At 43.4% G+C, this 22,176-nt stretch overlaps 1 protein-coding gene and 1 long non-coding RNA gene across 10 annotated transcripts in view; one reads left to right on the plus strand and one right to left on the minus strand.

Annotated features, from left to right (window-relative positions):
- The window catches only part of meis2a (Meis homeobox 2a), a 106,597-nt gene extending 86,785 nt beyond the window's left edge, over window positions 1–19,812 (minus strand). For 2 of the 9 annotated variants that reach the window (XM_052085387.1, XM_052085386.1), the window contains exons 1-7: window positions 18,889–19,811; window positions 18,534–18,760; window positions 17,421–17,562; window positions 17,253–17,303; window positions 17,016–17,066; window positions 16,370–16,519; window positions 4,180–4,294 (exon numbers count right to left, since the gene is read on the minus strand). In XM_052085387.1, the coding sequence (XP_051941347.1) occupies window positions 4,180–4,294; window positions 16,370–16,519; window positions 17,016–17,066; window positions 17,253–17,303; window positions 17,421–17,562; window positions 18,534–18,760; window positions 18,889–18,900 (748 nt within the window). In that variant the 5' untranslated portion in view covers window positions 18,901–19,811. Of the gene's footprint in view, window positions 1–4,179; window positions 4,295–16,369; window positions 16,520–17,015; window positions 17,067–17,252; window positions 17,304–17,420; window positions 17,563–18,533; window positions 18,761–18,888 lie in introns of all 9 variants that reach the window. The other 7 variants (XM_052085385.1, XM_052085389.1, XM_052085390.1 and 4 more) reach the window with 5 other exon arrangements.
- LOC127614257 (uncharacterized) lies at window positions 11,722–13,258 on the plus strand. The gene is made up of 3 exons (XR_007966442.1): window positions 11,722–12,637; window positions 12,873–12,958; window positions 13,067–13,258. It is a non-coding gene; the product is annotated as an uncharacterized LOC127614257 (long non-coding RNA).
- Window positions 19,813–22,176: the final 2,364 nt, after the last annotated feature.

The following is a 22,176-nucleotide window of genomic DNA, read 5'->3' on the forward strand; positions in this document are numbered from 1 at the left end:
GAGTATGTCGGAAGGTGTTTGTCAAGATGTGCGTCAGCGTTGTAGCGGTAACACACAATTGCGGGCGCCTCGCATAGGAGAAGAGCACACATTCATCAAGTTTAACTCCCTGCCACTGATGTTGGGAGATAATCTTGGGTGCCTTCCAGAAAGACTGTTAATCAAAATGATGCGCAGGGCAAGGCATGAACTGCTGACTTTATTGTGCACGCCGTCTGATCCACTTGGTGTTTGTTTAACTATGCACAACATAGCTGTGAATGCACACTCATGTTGGCATTTTTATGAATATTATATTTCCATGTGGCTTTCGGGTTAAATCGTGATTAAAAACATGACTTTCAAGAGCGTGCTATAACCGATAACTTTGAATTGGAAGGTGTATTTTGCCAATTTTCTTGAAGTCAGTGTTAAAAATGTGCGCATTGCCAGAAGTTTAACTGACTTCTGCGAGCGGGGCGAGCGTAGCTCCCCTTCCTTTACTGCTCGGCAATAAACGGCTCCTGGAGGAAGGTGGCGAAACACGCTCGCACCCTTGTTTAATTGTTTTTTGGCACCACTTCAGAGCCACGTTCGACGCTGAGACCTGGGCGGAGGTGAACCGTGCAGGCAGCAAGCATCTCGAGGTCCCCTGTACGCGAGAGGTCGAGTGGAGGATGAGTACACCGATTCGTGCTACGCCAAGGGTGTCCAAACTTTTTCCCCCGAGGGCCGCAGATAGAAAAATTGAAGGATACAAGACATTGACGTTGTTCAAAGCAGCGTTTGCTTGGAGATTATTAATGTGATATGTTTGCAAATGGAAAGTGGGGGCAAAATATTTTGAATGTTGTCGTGAGACAAACACACACACAAAAAGACACATTGCATATTTAACCGAACCACCTAGTCTGCTAGCTTAAAGCTAACTCACAACGCAATATGTCATCAAAGGGCTAATTGAGCTAGCATCTCTGCTGCAATAAGTATAAACCTGTAAACAACATACAACTGATGACAAGCGGCAGCAACACATGCGGACGGAATATAAAATCCACTGGAATATATTCCTTATCCTCTGCGCAAAACCACTAATATTAACACAGTTAGCGCTCACGATCGAGCTTCTGTGTTTCATCATACTGCCCCCTTGTGAACACTGAATTATCATGACACACGCGATGTTTTCTTTACATTCTATATAATTCCACATAATTCCTTTTTTTTAATAAAGTACAGTATTGTAGAATATAGATGCTGTAGCGTGTGGCTTTGGACACCGCTGTGCAATGGGTTGCCCAATGTTAGGCAAACTTCCATTTTGGTCGTAGGCACACCTTTGTGTGGAGTAGTTGGCAAAAGAAAGTGACTGTTTCTCTTGGAAGAAAGTAGTCCATGCCCATGTGGCCGTCTCCCATCCATTATACCTGATCCTCATTCTCACCCCTTTTAACAGGGGCCAAGCTGTTAAAGACCCCATTACTGCGCCGAAGCACACATTTCGCATTTTCTCAGCGGACTTGAGAGCGCGCAGTGCAAATTTTATGTGGGAACGTATCAGGAGATAGAGTTCAGAGGGAAAGGGTGCTGGTGGTGGTGGTGGCGGGAGAGGGGGGCAGTGAGTAGTACTGGCGGTGGCGGGGTAGGCGGGGAGGTGGAATGGAAAAGGGCCAGAGTCGGGAGTCAGCGAGCGCTTCAAGCGTTAACGTAATTGCAAGAATGTGAAAAATGAGGCGGCAGGGCTCCCGAGTGGAGCAAAAGGTCAGAGCGCGGCGCACACAAAACAACTGGCTGGAGGACGGCCTCATTAGACCATTAAATCAGCTGACCCCCCTCTTGCGCCCTTCTAGCCTTCTGACTTTCTCTTCTTCTTCTTCTTCTTCTTCTTCTCTGCTTCTTACTGGGTGCAGGGGTTGACATGGTATTCATGGATGACCCTCTCATCATTACATCTTTCTAATGACTAAAGCACTGTCTATGTCTTATGTGTTGTGTTATATGACCATATTTTGTTATTTTATGTTCACTGTTCTGTAAAGCGCAGCTGTTGTTAAAGTATTGTATTGTATTAATTCCTTCTAAGGTACAGGTACAAAAAGTAGTTATATGTCTGAGAAGGAGGAGGAAGATCAGGATGATGATGAAGAGGATAATAAGCCCGATATTATTATTATTATTATTATTATTATTATTATTATTATTATTATTATTATTATTATTATTATTAATGTGATAATGTGACAATGTGAATGAGGCGTTGGTGTCGGTCTTGGCCCGGCGCAAAGTGCCATACCGTAACTGTCTTTGGCCTCCTATCGATCGTCTGTTACTGGATACGGTGCGGATAGGAGTCGATAAGTGCTCTGTGGATTACAGGTCACTTGTACTTATGTGTGTAAGATAATCAATAGGCAGTGCATTTGTTTCTCTCCTGTCTCCCCGACCCGTCCCATCCCCATGGCTCTCTGCTTCCTGCACACAGCAGTCATCCGCTCTGCTGCAGCAGATCACAACATCGACGACCCTTCCAGACATTAAATACATATCGGAAATGATTATCGCCAGCCCTTTTTGCAAATGCAAGGTGAATTTCAAGTCACAAAGGAAGTCTGTGCTCAGCACAGTGTTAAATTCATAACTTACAGTGAAATGTCACTAGTTTTCCACCATTTTGTCAACATCACTCAAAAAAATTGTGTGTTGAGCTAGCTTAAATGCTAACATTTTGAACCCAAAAGTTAGCTAGGCAGCAATTCTTTTGCAAGGCAAAGATCAAGAATCTCCCTCATAATTGTCAGCTTTCTCCTAAATCAGATTTTAGCTGAAAATCACATTCAATTGTTCAACAATGAAAAACTCTCCACAATGGGATCAATAACATTCCCCCGCGATGGTTGTCAAGCGATCTCCTGGTCCTAAGGCCCGACAAGTCGCAATGCGGGTGACCACAGAGGTCTGCGGCTGGCTAATGGCTCGTCTCAAAGCAGCTCCGCCGCAGCGTGCGCCATCCATCAATACGTTTGATCACTTATTGGCAAAACGATACAACAGCCACGCTTGCTTCTGGCGTCTACAAAGAGTCTGTTTGTGTGTCGAGACAACGTGATGAAATTTTGTGCAAAAAGCCTGCACACATGCCAGAAGGCACACACGCTAATAAATAAATACATCCACATTTTTGGCCACACTGGCGCGTGAACACCAATTTTTATCCAGCGTGCCTGTGATCGCAACAAAATCGACAGTGAGCGTGACGAGCGAAAGGCGACAGATATGTGTGACTGTCGCACACTATCTGTAACACATTCCAATACGTTTGTTTTGAAACGCTTTATTCCCGTTTGGCAGGTTGTGTGCTAGATAACACTGTGGCGTAATTATAGGCTGTTGTATGCAGCAAACCTAATGTATTTTTTATGTGAGAGAGAACTGGCAGAAACGCACTATTAGTCACCAGTTTTTGTTCAAGTCTCAAAATAGTAAAATTTCTGAAAAGCCCTTTTTTTTCGGGTGTGTCGCTCGCGTCTGACTGTAAAAGTGGATAAGCGCGTTAGTTTTTAGGTGTGACTGTGTTGACATGGACGCTAGTCATAAGAAGGGATAATCCAAACACGCACAAGGAAGGGAGATGGCTCGGGATGTCATCATGCATTCTGAAAATGGGCGAGTAAAGCGATCTCGATGTCAATGACGTCGCTCATATGCAGTGGAACAGGTGAGGTCCGATACGGTCGAGAATTGATTTTTTTGGAAATAGCGGAAATTTAAATTATCTGTTCCAATTTAAAACCTTTACAAGCATTCCCCCCCTCCCCCCGACTCAATATTTTAACATTACAGACATCAGCCTTAATTTCAATGACAAGTGCGGTGACTCATGAAGTCAATTATGGGCCTTGCACATTTTTCTTTTTTTGTTTCCTCCCAATGATCATAAAGCATAAAAAGAAGATGGCCACGATTGATATTTAATACGATTTATTTTTCATGACAAATGACAGTTGTGTCACTATTGCATGTAGGACATGTATATCCTTTAAAAAAACACACACAACTGTTATGTTATTATATATATATGTTGTTAGAAGGTATTTATTTCCCCACTGCATATGAACGATACTTGGCATGTAGTAGTACATACAGTATACTGTATATACCAATTGACGTGTTAGTGTTAATGCATCTCTGCATGGGACTCACCTTGCTCGCTGCTGTTGTCGCCGCTTTGCGACGCGTGGCCTCCGCTGGAGGGCCCCGGCGTACCGGCTGAGTGCGTGGATGTGGCGTCGTCGTGGTCTCTCCAGGATGCCGGATTCTGAGGTTTTACAACCGGGTTAACCAGCAACAGAGAGAGAGAAAAAAGAGAGGAAGACCATATGAGTGGCATGTAGAAGGATGGATCAATTGATCTAGCAAGCTAACAGCTAGCTAGCGGTCTGTCTATTTTAGCCTAGCTCGACAGATTGCTAGTTAGCTAGCTAGCTGTCTACTTTAGCCTAGCTGAACAGACTGCTAGCTAGCTAGCTAGACATACAGATAGCTAGTTATCGAGCTAGTTTGTGAGATACCTATGCCTTAATCCAGTGGTTGTTAACCTCGGTTTGACTGAATCCCAGGGTTTTCGTGAGCCACTCTCAGGGTTTCAGAGAAGGTCAAAACCGCACTCTGTGCGCGTGCGCGTGTGTGTGTCCAGCAATACTCTCCGCCTTTTGGCGTCACTAAGGTGTCCAAAGTCTGAAAGATGTTCATACTGTTTGTTACAATATGTATTTACAAGCAATCCTTGGAGGGTGATAGCCATAGAAATGAAGAAAAGTAGCACATTTTTGCTACAAAAATGATATGAGAGTGTCAAATGCCAAAGGGAAGTCGAGCAATCCTGAACTTATCTCAGCAAAAGTTACACTGATTTGCGGTATCCACTGAATCTCATTATTAGTTGGTTTTGTTCATTTAACACAGTGATAACTGATACAATACGTACCTATGTTTTTAACTTAATTAAAATCCTCCTTTAATTAAAAATGCTCATCTGCAATTCAAAAATCAAATGTGACGTTTGTGCACAAAAGTTTACACTCTCCTGATCGTCAAGCGACACACACACACACACACACGACAAACAAAAAAAAAACAAGCACGACAGCATCTGGCGATCAGTCAAAAATGTGCAATCAAGGAGCTTCATTAAATCATGAGAACAGAATGCTTGCAATGCTGCGTCCTGCATGACAAGCTCTGCTGAGTAATTGTCTACACACACGTGCACAGCAGTTCACGTTTGACATTTATTTTTTTGTTATTGTTGTAACAACACTACCAAGCGAGACTTCCGTGTCAAGTGTGAAATACAGAGGTAAGACGTCCAAACACACCAAGCCGCCATTAATCATTACCGCAGTCAGGAGAGAAAATAAGATATGACAGTGATTCTCCTGCTAATCTGCCAAAAATGTGCACACGCCCACAGAGGCTATAAAGGAATACACACACACACACACGCGAAATTCACTTTCATAAATGTAGGTTGAGAACTGGAATGGTACTCATTGAGAGAGCAGGCCTCAGCCAAGGCCCAACAATAACACGAGTCAGTGGCAGAATGCCATCTTCCTAGCTTAGCGGCTAATAACTAATACAGTATGCAAGCAATATCAACCATGTATATATTTTTATAACGTCTTTGAATGTTAAATGAAGGTTAGAAATTCGAGTCAAGGTACAGTTAAACATTATACAAACTCAGGAACATCTTACTTGGTCCACAGGGAATTCCGCATGCCTGAGCTAGCTAAGCAACTAAAGGCCAGCACTTAGCTTGTTTATTTGTTTGTTTGTCTTTTTGAAATTCAATCATTCATACATTGCAGTCACTACTGCTCCACTCCAGTTGTAATGGGAATTAACAACTGATTGTCAACAAGCCAAACAAAGGCAAATACTGCACATCCTCAACCAAAATGTCATGGCTTCCTCCGACATAGAAACAGCAGCTTTAGCGCGGACCAGCTAGTTTAGTGGCCAAATAGGTCGGTAAGAGACCCCAAGCAAGTATGAAAATCCCTGAAAAGTTCTTCATTGACATTTGACTACAAATTCTCACAAAATTGGAACGCATTTTCCATCTGTAAAATAGCTAGCTTAGTACTTAAAGCGTAAAGGTGCAAAAGAATGAACCGAACAGGCAACATGCATGCGCGGTTTTGTAAATGTGTTGTACTTACAATTAAAATTCAAATTTAAACGTCTTCCAATCATGAAAATGACAAGTCCTAAATTGGCTTTGCTATTGTTCAAATCCGGTACTGTAAATTCGCAGTCAACTGCCAAACAACACGTCTGTACATAGTCCCTCATCAAAATGGCCTGTCTTATCGTTGGGCAGGGGAATTTTTTTTCATGATCTCGGCGACTATGGTGTAAATGTTTTCATGCCCACGTGCAAACTGGCTCGTAAGATGACTTCACCCCCCCTCGTTTCCCTGCCTTCTCTTCTGCCTCCTTCTCTCCTTCCCCGGCCCACGAGGAAGCCGGCTACTCCGGCTGTTACAGGAAAGGCTTTATCAGTGCCACATGACGGCAGACTCGGGTTGGAATTTCCTCCGCCATTTCAGACTGACCGACGGCGTCACTCGCACAAAAATCGCTAGCCGATACCATTGGGGATGTCGTGAAAAGAAAGGAAAAAAAAAAAGATCTTGGTGACTTAAATTCAAATGTGAGGCTGACGCTGCTCGAGTACCCCCGACAGTGGAGGGCCCCTTGAGTGGGGCCCAAGGCAAACAAACACGGGCTTCCCGCAAACCTCAATCCACTTCTCAATTCCCGCCATGCCATCCCCCCCCCCTACTTTGTTAGACGCATGTATTTTCAAACAAGGAGGTTACTGTACATACAGCAAAATAGATATATATCTATATATTTTTTTTACAATATCATCTACATTGAGGAGCCTGCCTGTGCTGGAGTGAGCTGTCCTGGAGGACGGCAGTCCCGCATCATGTGAAGTTTTAGCGGGAGGAAATGGAGGCTATGAGACGAGCGGCTGCCGGCCTCCTCTGGGTGCCGGGTCCTGTTGTGCAGCGAGCGAGGGTCCTTTTATCTGTTAAAGGGGGCGCAGACGACTACACAAGGCCCTTGAACGCCCCCTTCGCCTGCATTCAAGGCTCTCTCAGCGTCAGCTGTTCACTGGATGTGGTGCTATGCGAGGAGGGGGGGGGGGGGGGGGGGGGAAGAGAGCTTGGAAGGTTCCTCACAAGAGGGGCGCGAAAAGGAAGCCCCGCGCAGAGGTTTTGGGCCTTCAAAGTGAGCCCAGGGGGAAAGTGGGGAAAGTGGTCGTCGCCTCAGTTCACTTTCTGGGCCATTGATGGCCAAACGCTCTGATACACTTCACTAAAGTCTGTTGTCAGGGAGTTCATGCAGCGTTCATGCAATTACTCACAAGTCAATTTCAAGCACTTCCCCAGCTTGTCCGAGCTTGCTTTTCAATGGGTTGAAACCAGGGCCTGACTCATCAATCGGTCAGCTGATTTAATCAGATAATAATAATAATAATAAAATGGGCAAAAATCTGCAGGGTTTTTTTCCCTTCCCTATTTTTGCATTTTTTTTTCCCCTTATAAATGAACACATTGTAGGATAACACAAAAATGCACCCTAATTATTAAGTAATTCATATCTTTATTGTTGTAAGCATTAAAGGACCCCCCCCCCCCCAAAAAAGTTCTGCTATTAATTACAGATTTTTCAAACAATTAATTGGTTATCTATCGTGAAAATCTGCATACAATTGACGCCCAAGGAAATGCACTGAGGGGAAAAAATTTAATGCGCCGCCCCCCCCAAAAAAAAATCTTCAAAAAACACTGATGAATGGAAAAAACGGTTTGGCTCAACAACAAAAAATGTTTTTGCTAACTATTGAAAAAGCTGCAAATATGCAAATCGCAAATATGTGAACATCAGCTCTATCTCTGAGATGACTTTGAACATTTTTGTTCAGTGAGCTCGATAGCTTCATTTTTACTGGATTACTTTTTATTATTTTCTTTCGATCAACTCAACGGTCTTTTAAGCACTTGTTGCCAATCATCCATTGATTTTTGAAAATGTTTTTTACAAGATGGATGACTTTTTGAATGTTCCCAATATTTTGCCATTTGTCTTCATGGACACCATTGCATTTCGCCTCGGTGGCTTCATGACGCAATCAATCCACATCCCCAATTGATAATTATGCCTAAAAAAAAAAAGTCACAGGATCTGCACACGCAGTTGATGAGCGCATTGCTGGTTTTGATCGAACATTCAAGCGCCCGTGGGAACTCTGCGTAAAAGCAGGACGCTTCCCAAAATAATCCGGTTGCGTCTTCATCACGTGAGGGATGAAGGGCAGCTTGCATGTAATTAAGCAGCGGCGGGGCTCAGCGGGGGAGGTAGAAAATGACCGGCTTCCACTTGGAAAGCTCAGAGTCAGCCGCACTCCAGTGAGGCCTGCCTTTTCGCGGCCTTAATGCAGCAAAATCGATTAGACTTAATTCACCTATCATTGTGCGAGTCGTGTGTCATTTTTAATGGTGCCGCCACTGAATCAAATTCAAAGGCAAACTGCAGTTAATGCTGTGAAAGGGAAATTATAGTTTTGGATTGTTTTTTGGGGGGTGGCTATCCTCCAAATGGGGAGACTTCTTTCCAGGCATCCTCGTCATAATCACAACCATAGCATATCCAAACGAAGTGCCTTTAGTGTTATCAGAATCACTCAGTCATCATGGAAATGTCGAAAAATAATGAAACACTGAGGTCTCATTGTACCGCGAGTGGCCAAACATTTGCACACATTCCACTACAACGATAAGTCACTTCTTTCTACTATGGAGGCTGAAACAGCGGCTAATTGCAGAGCAAATATTGACAAGAAGGTTTCATACTTTTCAACGTATGATGTGTATTGGCGAATGTTATCAAGCTAAACAAGTCCACACTGTTCTACGAGAGTGTAAAAAAAAAACTTTTCGGAATCGGAAATCTTTTCGCTCAGCATTACATTGAATCAATTAGAGGAAGCCAGAGTTCAAAGCGAGCATGGTGAGGCAGCATTTTGCGGTTATGCTGCACACAAATTGGAATATGATGCCAGCAGTAGTGAAGTCAATCCAAATGTAAATGTTTTTAAGATTACACCTTTGAGTTGAAGAGGAAGCCTTTATCTTTTGAAATGTATTGCTGGCATCAGATGGAATCCTCAAAAATCCTCAAAATCATCACTTTTCAAAAGCCGCAAGTTTGTTCAACCGCTAACATTGCATCGTCAAAGAGAGCAAGTCGGTTTCAACGCTTTACATTGGACTTGAAATAATAGATTTATTTTAAAAAGACTGAGGGTTGTAATATTTGTGTGATGAAATCACAGACATAAGAAAATGGACCAAAGCGAAGGAGGAGGGAAGTCATCGTTAGCTTGATTAGCATCCCGGCGCCCAAATACAGATTCAAAAGATACAACCTAAAAATGTAATGCAAATCATTTTGTGGGTCTCGGACCCCCGGTTGAAAAGCTCCGCAACCCCCCCCCCCCAAAAAAAAAAAATGTTTACCTCTCATAGACAACAACACAGCATGAGCCAACGAGCGCAACCACAATAATAAAAAAAAACAATAGTAATAATAATTCACCGCTAATTCACAAGCCTCCCTGCAAAACACATCACAGCGCACAATGTAACTTTGTGCACTCGACAAAAGCCCTCCTTCTCCTTCCCTCATCAATTATTTACGGCGCCCCCTCTCAGAGAGGAGGGCGCAGCGGCGGCGGCGGCATCATCATCAGACGCCGCGCAAACACAAACATACACAAGCATTTTGTCGCGGGCCCTGTGGGTGTGATAAAGTTCAAACAAGTTGTGCGTGTCAGCCAAACAGTCAATCGACACAACAAGCGAACGAGCGCCAGGCAGGAACTACGCACAACAACAAGAGGGCATAGACGGGGGAACGCTGCGAATATTCCCTGAAGAAAGGGTGTAATTAAGAGAAACGTATTTGGCGCTAATTGTCTTCAAAAGCACAAGAGGTAGATGGAGGGAAATGGCGGCGTGCAAACACACAACACATTGAACGGGAGGGGTGGCGGGGGGGATGCAAAAGGAGCAAAGTCTCAGGGGGGTTGCCTTTTGCTGTCGTAATACAAGTTGTAATTACACTGGTGCCTTGACTTAGAGCTTTAATTTGTTCCGTGGCCATACTTGTAACTCATAACATTTGTGTCTATAATTATCTTTAGCCCACTGAAATGAATCGAAATACCAATAATCCACACAGCCTGACAAATATATATTCCTCCTTCCTCCCAGATTTTTTTAAAATAAGCAAAATAGCACTGCACAATATTGAACTTTGTAGAAAAAAAAAAAGTATGGTAATTACAAAACTGAGTGCATCGTGATTTCATACTTCAATGCCCAGTGACAGTGTGCTGCTCCTGGTCTACATTCCTTGGCTGCTAAATTTATGAACAATAGACGCCCTGTGAGTTCTGTCATATTGTCTGTCGACATGTGTTGCTGCATTGTTTGTGTTCAAATAGCCATTGCTTAATGCAGAGGTCGGAAAGGCAAAGAGGATGATAACCATAGAACCAATAACAATATTATCTCATTCATCTTCCGAGCCGCTTGATCCTCACTAGGGTCGCGGGGGGTGCTGGAGCCTATCCCAGCTGTCTCCGGGCAGTAGGCGGGGGACACCCTGAATCGGTTGCCAGCCAATCGCAGGGCACACAGAAACGAACAACCATCCGCGCTCACGCCTCGGGACAATTTAGAGTGTTCAATCAGCTTGCCACACATGTTTTTGGAATGTGGGAGGAAACCGGAGCACCCGGAGAAAACCCACGCAGGCCCGGGGAGAACATGCAAACTCCACACAGGGAGGCCGGAGCTGGAATCGAACCCGGTACCTCTGCACTGTGAAGCCGACGTGCTAACCACTGGACTACCGGGCCGCCCCCAATAACAATAATGGCTGACAAAAAGTAAAAACTAAAATTGGAGTTGAACATTATTTTGATTTTCTTTAGGGTATTGGGGGGGGGGGGCTTTTTATGGTAGCTACGAGTTCTGGCAAAGATGATGATTACCATGAATATAACAAATCTGATTAAAAATATATATATAACAAATCCTTCAAAGGATGATCATCATTTGTCTTTTTTTCTTTTGTTTTTTGTTTTTAAGGATACCAGTGACGGGAATGAGGGAGGACAACCATGGAAGCGGAACATCCATACGCCCCAAAAGTGATGACAGTTGCCGGACCAGAAAATATGTCACTAAAGTCAAACACGCAAATCCTGGAACACCCTGACTAAACACAAATTATGGGGGAAACCGTTTCGGAATGGGAACTTAAAAGTCAACCAGCATCAGATTCGGTTCCACTTTATAGAGCTCCGACGATCATAATGAAGAAACAAAAGCAGGAGAACGAATCCCTGACCTCGCATTTCCAAACACCTGCTTCGTGCGCGCTACGCCCGCATCCCTTGAAATTTCGGCGCAAATTGATTTAGCGGCGTCATTGAATTTCCCTCGAATTCCCCTGAAAGTTGCGAGGAGGGAGGGAAGGGAAGGTGGTGTGCGTGGAGAGGTTACGGGGATCCCGCCGCTGATCGTGTACGGAACCGCTGACACACTACAAACAAACACACAGACACACACACACACACACACATGGGCTCATAAATCATAATGCCGGCTAATATTTCAAGACGCATCTTGCCACATGGCATAAACACAGGGGGGGCGGGGGGTGTTTCATCATTACATAGGTGTATGTGCGCCCCTATTGAACAGCTGAGTGTTATAACACCCACACGGTCAATTATGACAATTAATAAATGGCTTCCTTAACTGGGCAGCTAATAATTCATCATGGTTGTATTCTGACAACGCAAGGCGGCTTTGCAAACCTTCTCTGAGGGCAACTTCTAACTGCACTGTTTGAAATCTGTTCTAAAAAATATTTTTAAATATATACAGTATATATATAGATATAAAAGAAAGATAAGAGATTCACAAATACAGCCCACAACAATAACAAACATTTTTAACTTGATTTTTTTTTTATTTAATATTTGGATTGTGCACTATTCCCTCGGGCGCTCATACGCCACAAATTACAGCCTACCAAAATTGCCCCTCAATAAATCAAGGCTCCTTTTCAAATACCTTCAATAAAAAGTTATTATAATGATGACGATGCTTGAGGGGATTCACCGGAGGGACATTTTCTTTTTTTTTTTTCAAGGTGCAAAGTGGTGCAAATAAAAACAGACAAATGACGTTAAGCGATGTCTGTCATTACCTGAGAAAGTTCTATCTAAAAAAAAAAAACAAGCTCACATACTGAACATACGTGAGTTGCACGGTGTGCGACCTTGTGGCGGCTACATTGCAAAGCATTTTTCAAGAGGTGCTGGGAGAGGGTGCGCAGTGTGCAACAAGTGAGTAAAAGTCTCTCTCCCTCTCGCGCTCTCTCTCTCTCTCGCTTGCAGCCATGAAGATTAGATATGGCTCCCAACAGGCCCTGGGAGCCCTAATCAAATGGGAAATGTAAGGCGAGACTCAACTCTGTAGCAACACAACGCTGGATAAAAATGGTGCGCCGTTTCGTTTACTTGACAATGTTGATTTGGGGTGCGGATATATTTTTAAACGAGAAAAAGAAATGTTTTTTTTTTTTTTTAATGAACACTTGAGTACGCTTCTGTATTTTAAAGTTGGTCAAGATAGAGGATGTTTTGTTTTTTCTTTAGGTGGCGCTTGGTGTAAAACATTTGACAACCACTTCAATAAAGCCGTAAAACAATGTCATGGTGTCATCTGTTTTACCAGTCTGTGACATCATCACCTACTGGCTACATCAAGCAACAAACTGACCCGGAGCTGTACGATCGCAACACACTTGACTGCACCTCCAAGTGAGCTCACAATGTCTTAACCAGTTCCCTGCCTGTTGCCAAAAAATCCAATGTAAACAGCGACCGCCCCCCCACACCCCCCTCATTTCCCTCCCCCCCACTTTCCAGCCATGTAGCCTCAAGATAAGCATGAGCATAACCTCCATGGGAACTCCTATCTACCGCTCCGAGGAAGGATCTCCAAAACAAAGCCCCGAGAACCCCGCGAGGTCCTCAAAAGTAAGACGGCACCGCGACTCATCACGAGCGAGCAGATTCAAAGCCCTTTAGTTGTGCCTAATTGAATGCGGCGCAGGAGAACAGAGCGGAAATGTCATTACGAGACGACACAAGAGCTAGCTAGCGCCTCTATTTTAGACCGTTTTTCACGGGATGGGGTTCGTCTAAAGGGGAGGGGGTTAAATCCTGGGTGGGCTCCACTGGTAGATACAGTCACCAAATCAACTGTCAAGCCTCTCGTCCCCTTTCCTCGCCCGCGCCCAAGTGTAAATAAAAAGTGTGCCTTCTTGTGGCTCTGTCAGGTAGGAGGAAAGGGGAGGGGGCAAGGAAAAGAACATGAAAAACACGCACCCTCCTCATCATTTTCACTAAAACCAACTTTCACCACATGAGACGCGGGCGCCCAGGGAGGGCTCCGCCGATTAAAAATGCAAAGCGGAGAAAAGTGGACGTGAGGGATCTCGATCGGAGCTCATTAGCATATCCGCAGATCGTTCGCACCCCTGTATGGCAAAAATTGGGGGTGACAATTCATTGGGAAATGACGAATTAATTAACTGTAATGCAAGTTGGGCATGATTTGTTTTTTTGGAAAATGTTTACATTGGTGCTTATTGCACGTCCACTTGCATCCAAATCACCTTTTTAATCAAAGTAGGCGCCATAAAAAGTTGACCAGCGTCACAGTGAAGGAATAAATCCCTCAATGTTTAAATATGTGAAAATGTATCTCATGTTTTCTGGGTAGTACCTTGAATAGGGGTTAATCAAGCGTTTCTGAACGTTAAGAACAATGTAGTAAAGGCTTTATAAATGTTCATAAACATGACTATGCACAACAACAAAGTGAAGGCTCACTGTTTCGTGCTTTCATGCTTGTTATATGTCAATCATTCCAGATTAGTTCGTAGTCCGGTATATCAGAAAACTTTGCCACTATTTATGAACATTTTAATGATGAGGCACCGTATTAATATGGTTTCAAAATATTTCATTAAAGCATTTGCATGAATAGTCACTTTAGAGATTTATTATAATGGCCATTTTAACCAAATATGATTACTTGGGTTTAACAGTTTAAAAATGACTACGGTCAGCACTGGCTCACTATTTGGCAAGTTCGTGTTTAGGGCAACACAACTCAATCATTCTATGACTTAATGTCATTTCATACCATATTGTAAGTAAGTTTGAAACATAACTAAAAAGGTGTGATATGATGACATTTAGTACTAATGACTCAATAATGCTAAATGTGGGTTCACTATTTGGCAAGTTGCTGCTAGAGCCGTGCCATTTAAAATTAAAATAGGTTAAGTAAGCGGAATAAATATAATTGTAAAAAAGGATGTGCTACAATGACAGGTATAATTAAAGAATCATTCAAGCTTAAAGTGGTTCACTATTTAGCAAGTTGAGGACTGGGCGACACTAAGATAAGATATCCATTAGGTGAGTTTATGCTTTTGAAGACAAAAATATAATACAAGTAAAAGGAATAAATATAATTTAAGAGCTGCTGTGCATATGTAACATACAGAAGTAGTAAATTAGTCAAGCTAAATGCGGGCTCACTATTTGGAAAATGTAAAAGCCACTCACTGGTCAGCTCTTAGTACTTGATAACAATACAAACTTATTTCATGAAGCATTATTCAAAATCCTAATCACTGCAGCTTCTCCTCTACATAGGTATGTGCAATATAAAACAATGACATATTTCATTTGGTGACTTTTTGTAATGAGGGCCACAATATGGCCAAGCTTGTGAATACAACACGGTCGTGTACCTCTGTGCGTGAGCGCCTAAGTGTGTGTATGTGTGTGTGCGGCCTGAAGCCCAAGCTGACAGATGCAAGCCCAGTAGCGCCTGTGCTGCGAATATGCTTCTTATTGAGCAAGTGACTTGGTCGCAAGCAAACCATTAGTTTTATCAATTCAACTCATATGCGTGGACTCGGCAGTAATAATAACAACGAGAATGGTGATGATAACAACACAGCCAGAAATGCATTCGCATGTCAAGCTTCTTGCTTGCTTGCTGCGCTATACGTGTTTATAATTGAATTCAGCATTAAAGGAGCCTCCAGTCATAAAACTAAAAGGGAGAGGCAAAGGCGGGAGGAGTGGAAGGAGAACTGCACACTGCAGTGTAAAAAATATAAATAAAGAAATACAGGAGTAATCAATAGGAAACAATTAGACACATTAACATCAGCGGCAGTGGGAGGGGTGGTCGCTGAGAGAAGCATCATATGCAATGTGAACTTGACATTGATGCCTGGCGTTGCATTATAGGCAAGCACACACGCACGCACACACACACACACACACACACACATACACACGCACACACACACAAAACCTTCGTGCACCTCTGCGGAGACGATCCACAGCAGCTTTGCAACACTCCCACAGCCTCCTCGCGTGGAAAGCCCCCCTTAACTCTTTCCTTTTCTTTTTTTTTTTTAATAGTGGCCTACAGCTAAAGCTTAGCGGCTAACGCGTAATTGTCTCTCCATGGTGCGCGCACACACAGACACACAAATACACTCGCATTACGCACGCATGAGAGCACCCAATCAAAAGACTTAAAAACAATAACTAAGGCAATTGTAGCGCGTTTAGCTTTTGACCCCACCGGCACATCCCGTATGCAGAAACGAGCGCGCACACCATTTAAGACTCAATATGTAGGCCAAACACTTAAAAGAATTTCAGAGCCAACAAGACGTGTTGCGTTTAAGACAAGCGGAAAGCGGAGTCGACAAGGGAACGCTGCGTACACGTCCAAGATCGACAAGGTTTCTGGACAATTAAAAACTAACTCAAACGAGATTCCAAGAGCCGTGTCGTCGCGTTGCGGGCAAGACACCAGAAAAATAATCGACAAGTTCCCCAAACAAATTTCAAATCGACATCTAACGCATACGAACACACACACACACACGTTCGATTCGTATAGAACGAGTAAGAGATGGGGCGTTTACGTACAACATCAACCAAGTCTTTTGTGAAATCAATATCTTACAAACCGCGTCGAAGGTGGGCTTAAAACTCACACTTACAATAGATGACAAGACAGTGGTGCGTCTCAGTACGCGTTCCGCTCACGAAACAATGACAAAAATAAAGCTCAACACACACGCACACACGCACGTACATGCATCAGAAAGTGGTGCGTTCACTTACATGATCAGCGAGGTTCGTCGACGAGCCGGACAGCTCTTCGTGGTCCGATTTGGAACTTCCATCCCGCTCGTCAATCACTAAATCTATTGGCATTTTTCCTTTCAAACAGCTGATGTACCGATGGCAGAAATTGTCACAAAGCTCGTGAACCTTGAAGGGGGGAAGAAAAAAAATAAATCCAATTACGTCGATTTTTGTTTTCAGCATGTGGGGAGAACGCTTGCAGCGATCCGACAATAACGCCAATTAAATGGGGGTTGCAAACAATAAGCAAACTGTTGCTTTGTGATTATTCTCCCGAGACATGCAGCAACAAGTTAAAGCGTAACGAGCGCGAGCAAATAAAAGACAAATAAGGATAAAAACATCATCTAAAATCCAAAATGAAGCGCTGGGGCGCAGCGGTTGAAAACAGATACGTGCATGCGGATCAATAACGTGGACCAAAGGGGCTTCATTGAGCACCAGTTGTTACTTGAGCTGCTGGAAAAGCTGGCCTGCATTAAATATGACATTTATTTATAAATATCACATTTATTCCAGAAACACCGCAGCGTCGTCCACAGACCAGCTTTATATTCAACAAAATCAAAGAAAGAAAAACGCGCAACGTTCTCATTCTCACGCATGATTTTTTTCTTTTTACCTTTTCTAATTCCAAGAGGTGAAACCGTAATACTTGTATGGCTTGTATCATCTGAAACACATGCAAATAACAATAACACCCATCAGTAAAATGAAGACTCGTTATAATATGACAATCGTTGGAAGCAATTTATATTGATTTTTAAAACGACTTGCCACAATTATTATTATTATTATTTTTTTTTTTACATTTGAAATCTATAATGAGTTCGTCATGGACACTCCGAAGTTGCCTTACCAAATTGTCCAACTCTGGATTCGATGAAAATAAAGGTTTTTCTGCTCGGACCTAAAAGTCAAACAATAAGGAAAAGTTCGGTGAATATCTGTGCGTTGAATGCCTTGCATTGGAACCCCCCACCCCCACAAACCACCCCCCATTTGCGTGCTCGTGTGTGTTGTGGACCTGCTTGGCGAACACGGCGATGTCCTCGTTAAAGGAGTCCGAGGAGCACACGTCTCCCCCGGCCACGCCGGGTTCCCTCGGCGTGCACGTCGCCAGTTCGCACTTCTCGAAAACCAGAGCCAGCAACGGGAAGAGAGGATGCCTGCACAGGGGATGGGGGGTGGTGGGGGGGGGGCGATCAAACACGGACTGAGCACCGAGCAGCGTTTCGGTAACGCTGGAGCATGCATCCAACCTGCACACCCAAACACTTTTTTTTTCATACACCCCTCAAAAAAAACTACTAAATGCTTTTAAAAGCCCGCACGGTGCTATTTCTTTTTTTTTCTTTCTATATGATGATAAGCTGCTTTTAACCACATTTCTAACATCTGATTGATCCGCATGGCGGAGACTGACGTTTTCTTAAGTGCACCGTGACAAGCGTGAGAAGTGCAACACAAAAGTGAAACGCACACACACACACACACACACACACACGCGCAAGGCGAGTAGAATTAAGGGCAAAGCCTCTGACTATTATTTTTGTGTATATTTATCAGGCACGGAGGAAGTTTTGAAATTTGCGTGCGGCGCTGAGAGCTGAAAATACAATTCTTAACTGACGAGTCTGCGCACTCGCTTTTGCGTGGTAAAATCACAAATGTGGTGAAACATGTCAACTTATTTGGAGCTGTGCATTTTAAATACACCTAAGAATACGTTGGCGTGAAAAAGGAAACATTTAAAAGTGAGCACAAGAGCACAAGGGTATTTACAAAAAGCCGTACGTGCACGCCGAGTACGTTTACGCCATTGCACGTACACATTTTTTTTTAAATTAAGATTCCATAAAACCGTAATTTGCGCGTCACTCTCACTGTAATCTAGAAGTGCATTTTATAAGCTCGCATAAATCATATTTCTATTTTCTTCTTACTGGGGAATTGTTTATCATGTCATTTATTTTACACGCTACATTTTAAGAGCTTGGTACTCTTTTTTTTAGACTTGTTACTAAAACCCCTCCAAACAAACCCTGCAAAAAGTGTCCGCTCCAGTTTGAGACCAAAAATAAAGATTGTAGCATGCAAAAAAATAAAATAAAAAAAAATAAGAGCATGCACAGCTTACCCATAAATCTGGTCCTTATCCCTCTTTAGGACGTCGTTGACGGCCGAGCCCATGCTGGTGGGCATGACGTTGGGGTGGGGAGCGTGGGCTCCGTAGTGCTGGCTGGCGTGTAGCGGCGGTCCGTGGTTGAGGTGGTGGACCTGCGGGAGCGGCCGGGGTGCGTGCGGGTCCCCGTACATGGACGCCGATACGCCGTCCATGCCCCCGTAGTGGGCCAGCTCGTCGTACTGAGGGAGCGGACGAAACGGGATAGAAGTTAGCGCCGGGTTGAGGGACATTTAGCGCTTTTTCCGGTGGAGTTTGGTGGCAGTGGTGGTGGGATGTTTACGGAGAAGTGCAGTGGAACAGTACTTACCCTTTGCGCCATCAGGCTCCGATAAACTCCCTAATATGCCGTACTGATTTTTTTTGTGTGTGTGTGTGCAATATTTAGTATCCCTCTCGTCCGCGTGGAAAAAAAAATCCCGGCTCTCTCTTGCCTCCTCCTTTTGTCGACTAACTTTTTGTTTTGTTTTGTTTGGGGCGAATTGTCCTATTCGCCGGAGCGGTTGAGCCGAAATCGTAACATCCGATTGTCCTCCCAAGGAAAATATTTTTAAAAAAATTTAAAGTGTCAAAAAATACGTTGGAAGGGTTACAATTGGCTCATCAACGAGCGGCGCGTAAAGTCAACTGTCGCTTCTATCATGGCTTTTTGCCACTCCGGCTGTCAATCAAAGCCAGAGGTTGTCAAGGTAATGAATGAATGACGCTCGGCGATGATGTTCAAGTTTTCTCTCTCTCTCTCTCTCTCTCCCTCGCTCACCCTCTCCCTTCTTGTTTTTTTTTCGGGTGCCGTGCGCGTTAGTTCGGTGCCCCCCCTCCCCCCTAAGTCCTCTTCGCTCTGTCTCCTTTAAATGTCTGCTTCGCCCCAGTGTGGACTTTTTTGCACAAGCGGACGGCGAGGGAGGAGGGTAAAAAAAATAAAAATAAAAATCGGGGAAAGAAAATTCAAAAGAAATGTATGTCCGGGGTCCGTCGCTTGCTTGCTGGGTTGGTGCTGTCTGGCTTGGTAGCTGGCTGGTGAGTGAATGAGTGTCAGCGAGTGTTGTCAGCTTGGCGGCCGGCTCGCGTCCTCCGAACACACTGAGTGAGCGCGCCGAGCGCACCGAGCGGTGGGCGAGCGCAATGACGGATCCCGGAAGTGGCGTGCTGGCCCCAGCCAGTGGTGCTGCGCTAAGGCGAGGCGAAGAGCTCTCCCACGCGAGAGAGAGGAGAGACCCACTCTTCCTCCTAATGTGTGTGTGTACCGTGTGTAGTCGTAGACACACTAACCTGCTCCTCCTTCTCTCCCCCCCACCCCTCACTTTCCAAAACTCTCCCCAGTCCCCACCCACCCAAAATACTTTTGGGATTTGGACAGCAGCAACACAACACCGCACACTTCTGCAACATGCGACACTCACTACATGCACACACACACACATGTGCACATTCGTGTATACGTGAGATACATACTTAAATATAAACTATATTATATCGATGGTCGACTGTGTTATTACACATGTATGAATGAGTAATAACACATGCATACATTATATATAGTGACTAACATTTTCGTTTTAAATGTGACATTTCTCCCAAGTACAACCCAAAGGTAATAAACTGGTTTTGTCTCCTAAAAAGCGGTAGTAGTGTAAAAAGTAACACTACCGCCGCTAATGACTTTTCTTCGACGATACTGTAGTAGTATTCCGAAACATATATGTTGAGATACAAAGTCAAATTTGGCAATGGCGAATGGGCGCCATTAAAAGCAATTCTGATCAGGTAGTAAGCGGTACGGTGACAAAAGCGTCAAAGTCTGGATAGTATTATGTAGTAAACGTAGCAATAGTACAACGATAATACTCCCGGGGGGTGGGGGGGTTAAAATGTTATCAATGAATGTTGAGTCACATTTTAAAATACAGTACACACCGAATCACACCCTGATATTAACAAGTAGTAATAATATCAGTCGGATGGCTGTGACCATTTAAGATGATTGCTATGTAAAAATGTAAACCGGAATCATATGGATGCGATGTAGCGAACGTAGATCATTCTGATGTTAAAATGTAGTTCCCATATGCAAGAGCGCGGCCGTAAATGTCCGCTAGCATCAGTCACTCTTTCCATGCGCACCGACTTCTTTTTAAAACTCAGCCAATAAGATGATGATGAATCTGAGGCTAAAATGTAGTAAACACGGCAATAAACAGCACATTTTTCCACTTGGAGTGACGTCTTTCAAAACACGGCCAACGAAGATGATTCCCATGTTCAAATGGAACCAACGGACAACGCGGCGAGACTGTCGTTTTCGGGAACACTGTGCCGAATTTTCATTTTGCTTTAAACGCGATTGGGGATTTTGATTTGAATGTTAAAATGGCCAAATTTTAACAAGGCTAAGAAAGTTAGATTTTAAATTGGAGAGACTTCTGTGTTGATCATTTTGATTCACATTCTGGTGAAATCAAACGCGCTAAGGCCGCAAATGACACCTTTCCGATTTCTTTTGACGCTCTAAAAATGATTTGGTTTCCAATTGTGGTGTGCAAACAACCACAACATGGTTGGAAATGTCACTTGTTACAATTGCGGGGACTTCGTAGCACTTAAAAGATGATTCCGAATCCGATTCTGGTGTTCGAATTTAGTGGAAACAACAAAAGATGGCTGCAAATGACACTTCTCCCCACTTGTGGTGACTTCTTTTTACACTTTAAAAAAATGTTACTTCCTCCAAATTGAATGCTAAAACAACACAAATCAGGTTGGCTTTATCTTCATTCTGATACGCCAACAATGAACATTTAAGGATGCCAATCTCATTTGTCTACGATTGCCTTGATGTGCTTCTAAATCAAATCTGAAATAGTTGGAATGTGCTTGGAAATGTCACTTTTTCTCCATGGTGGTTTTTGTTGTGTTTTTTAATGAAAGAGGAGGTTTTATATTTTTAATAAAGTTGGTATGAAATGCCAGAATAAATCGGACAGCAATACAAAAGTGATCTGTCGGAGAAAAAAATGATCCCTCATGGCTCCGTTTTGAACCTTAAATTCAATTTATTTATTTATCTTTAGAAACGACGTATAAAAAAATAAAAACAAATGCAACCATTCATAGACCGAACATGGCCTCCCACATTTACTGTGCAGCCTAACGCAGACTTGTTTTCTGGGTTTGAGGAACTTTGCTGAAACTATCGCGGCATATCCACCCTCTGTTAGGAACAAAAAAGAAGGAAGTGAACACAACCTGATACAATCAAGGGTGAACACAGGAGTTGCCTTTTGAATGTGGAGGGGGCCGATGAGATGGTTCAGAAGTAACACGAAATTTGCAACATTTCTGATCGTCAGCAGGCGTTGGCTCGTTTCGAGTAACCCTCCAGTATCAGATTAGCTTAGTGAAGTGACGTTCACATCTTGCTAACAGTTTTGAAATTTAAAAGACAATTTGTAATCCATATATATATATATATATATATATATATATATATATATACACAATTGGTGATTTTTTGTCACATCATCACTGTGCTAGTTGATCGGATCCACAAAACACAACAAACACAATCTTATTCACTCTACGTTAATCATCTAATGTTTCT

This window comes from Hippocampus zosterae, chromosome 14 (assembly GCF_025434085.1).
Source record: "Hippocampus zosterae strain Florida chromosome 14, ASM2543408v3, whole genome shotgun sequence".
Taxonomy (NCBI): Eukaryota; Metazoa; Chordata; class Actinopteri; order Syngnathiformes; family Syngnathidae; genus Hippocampus; species Hippocampus zosterae.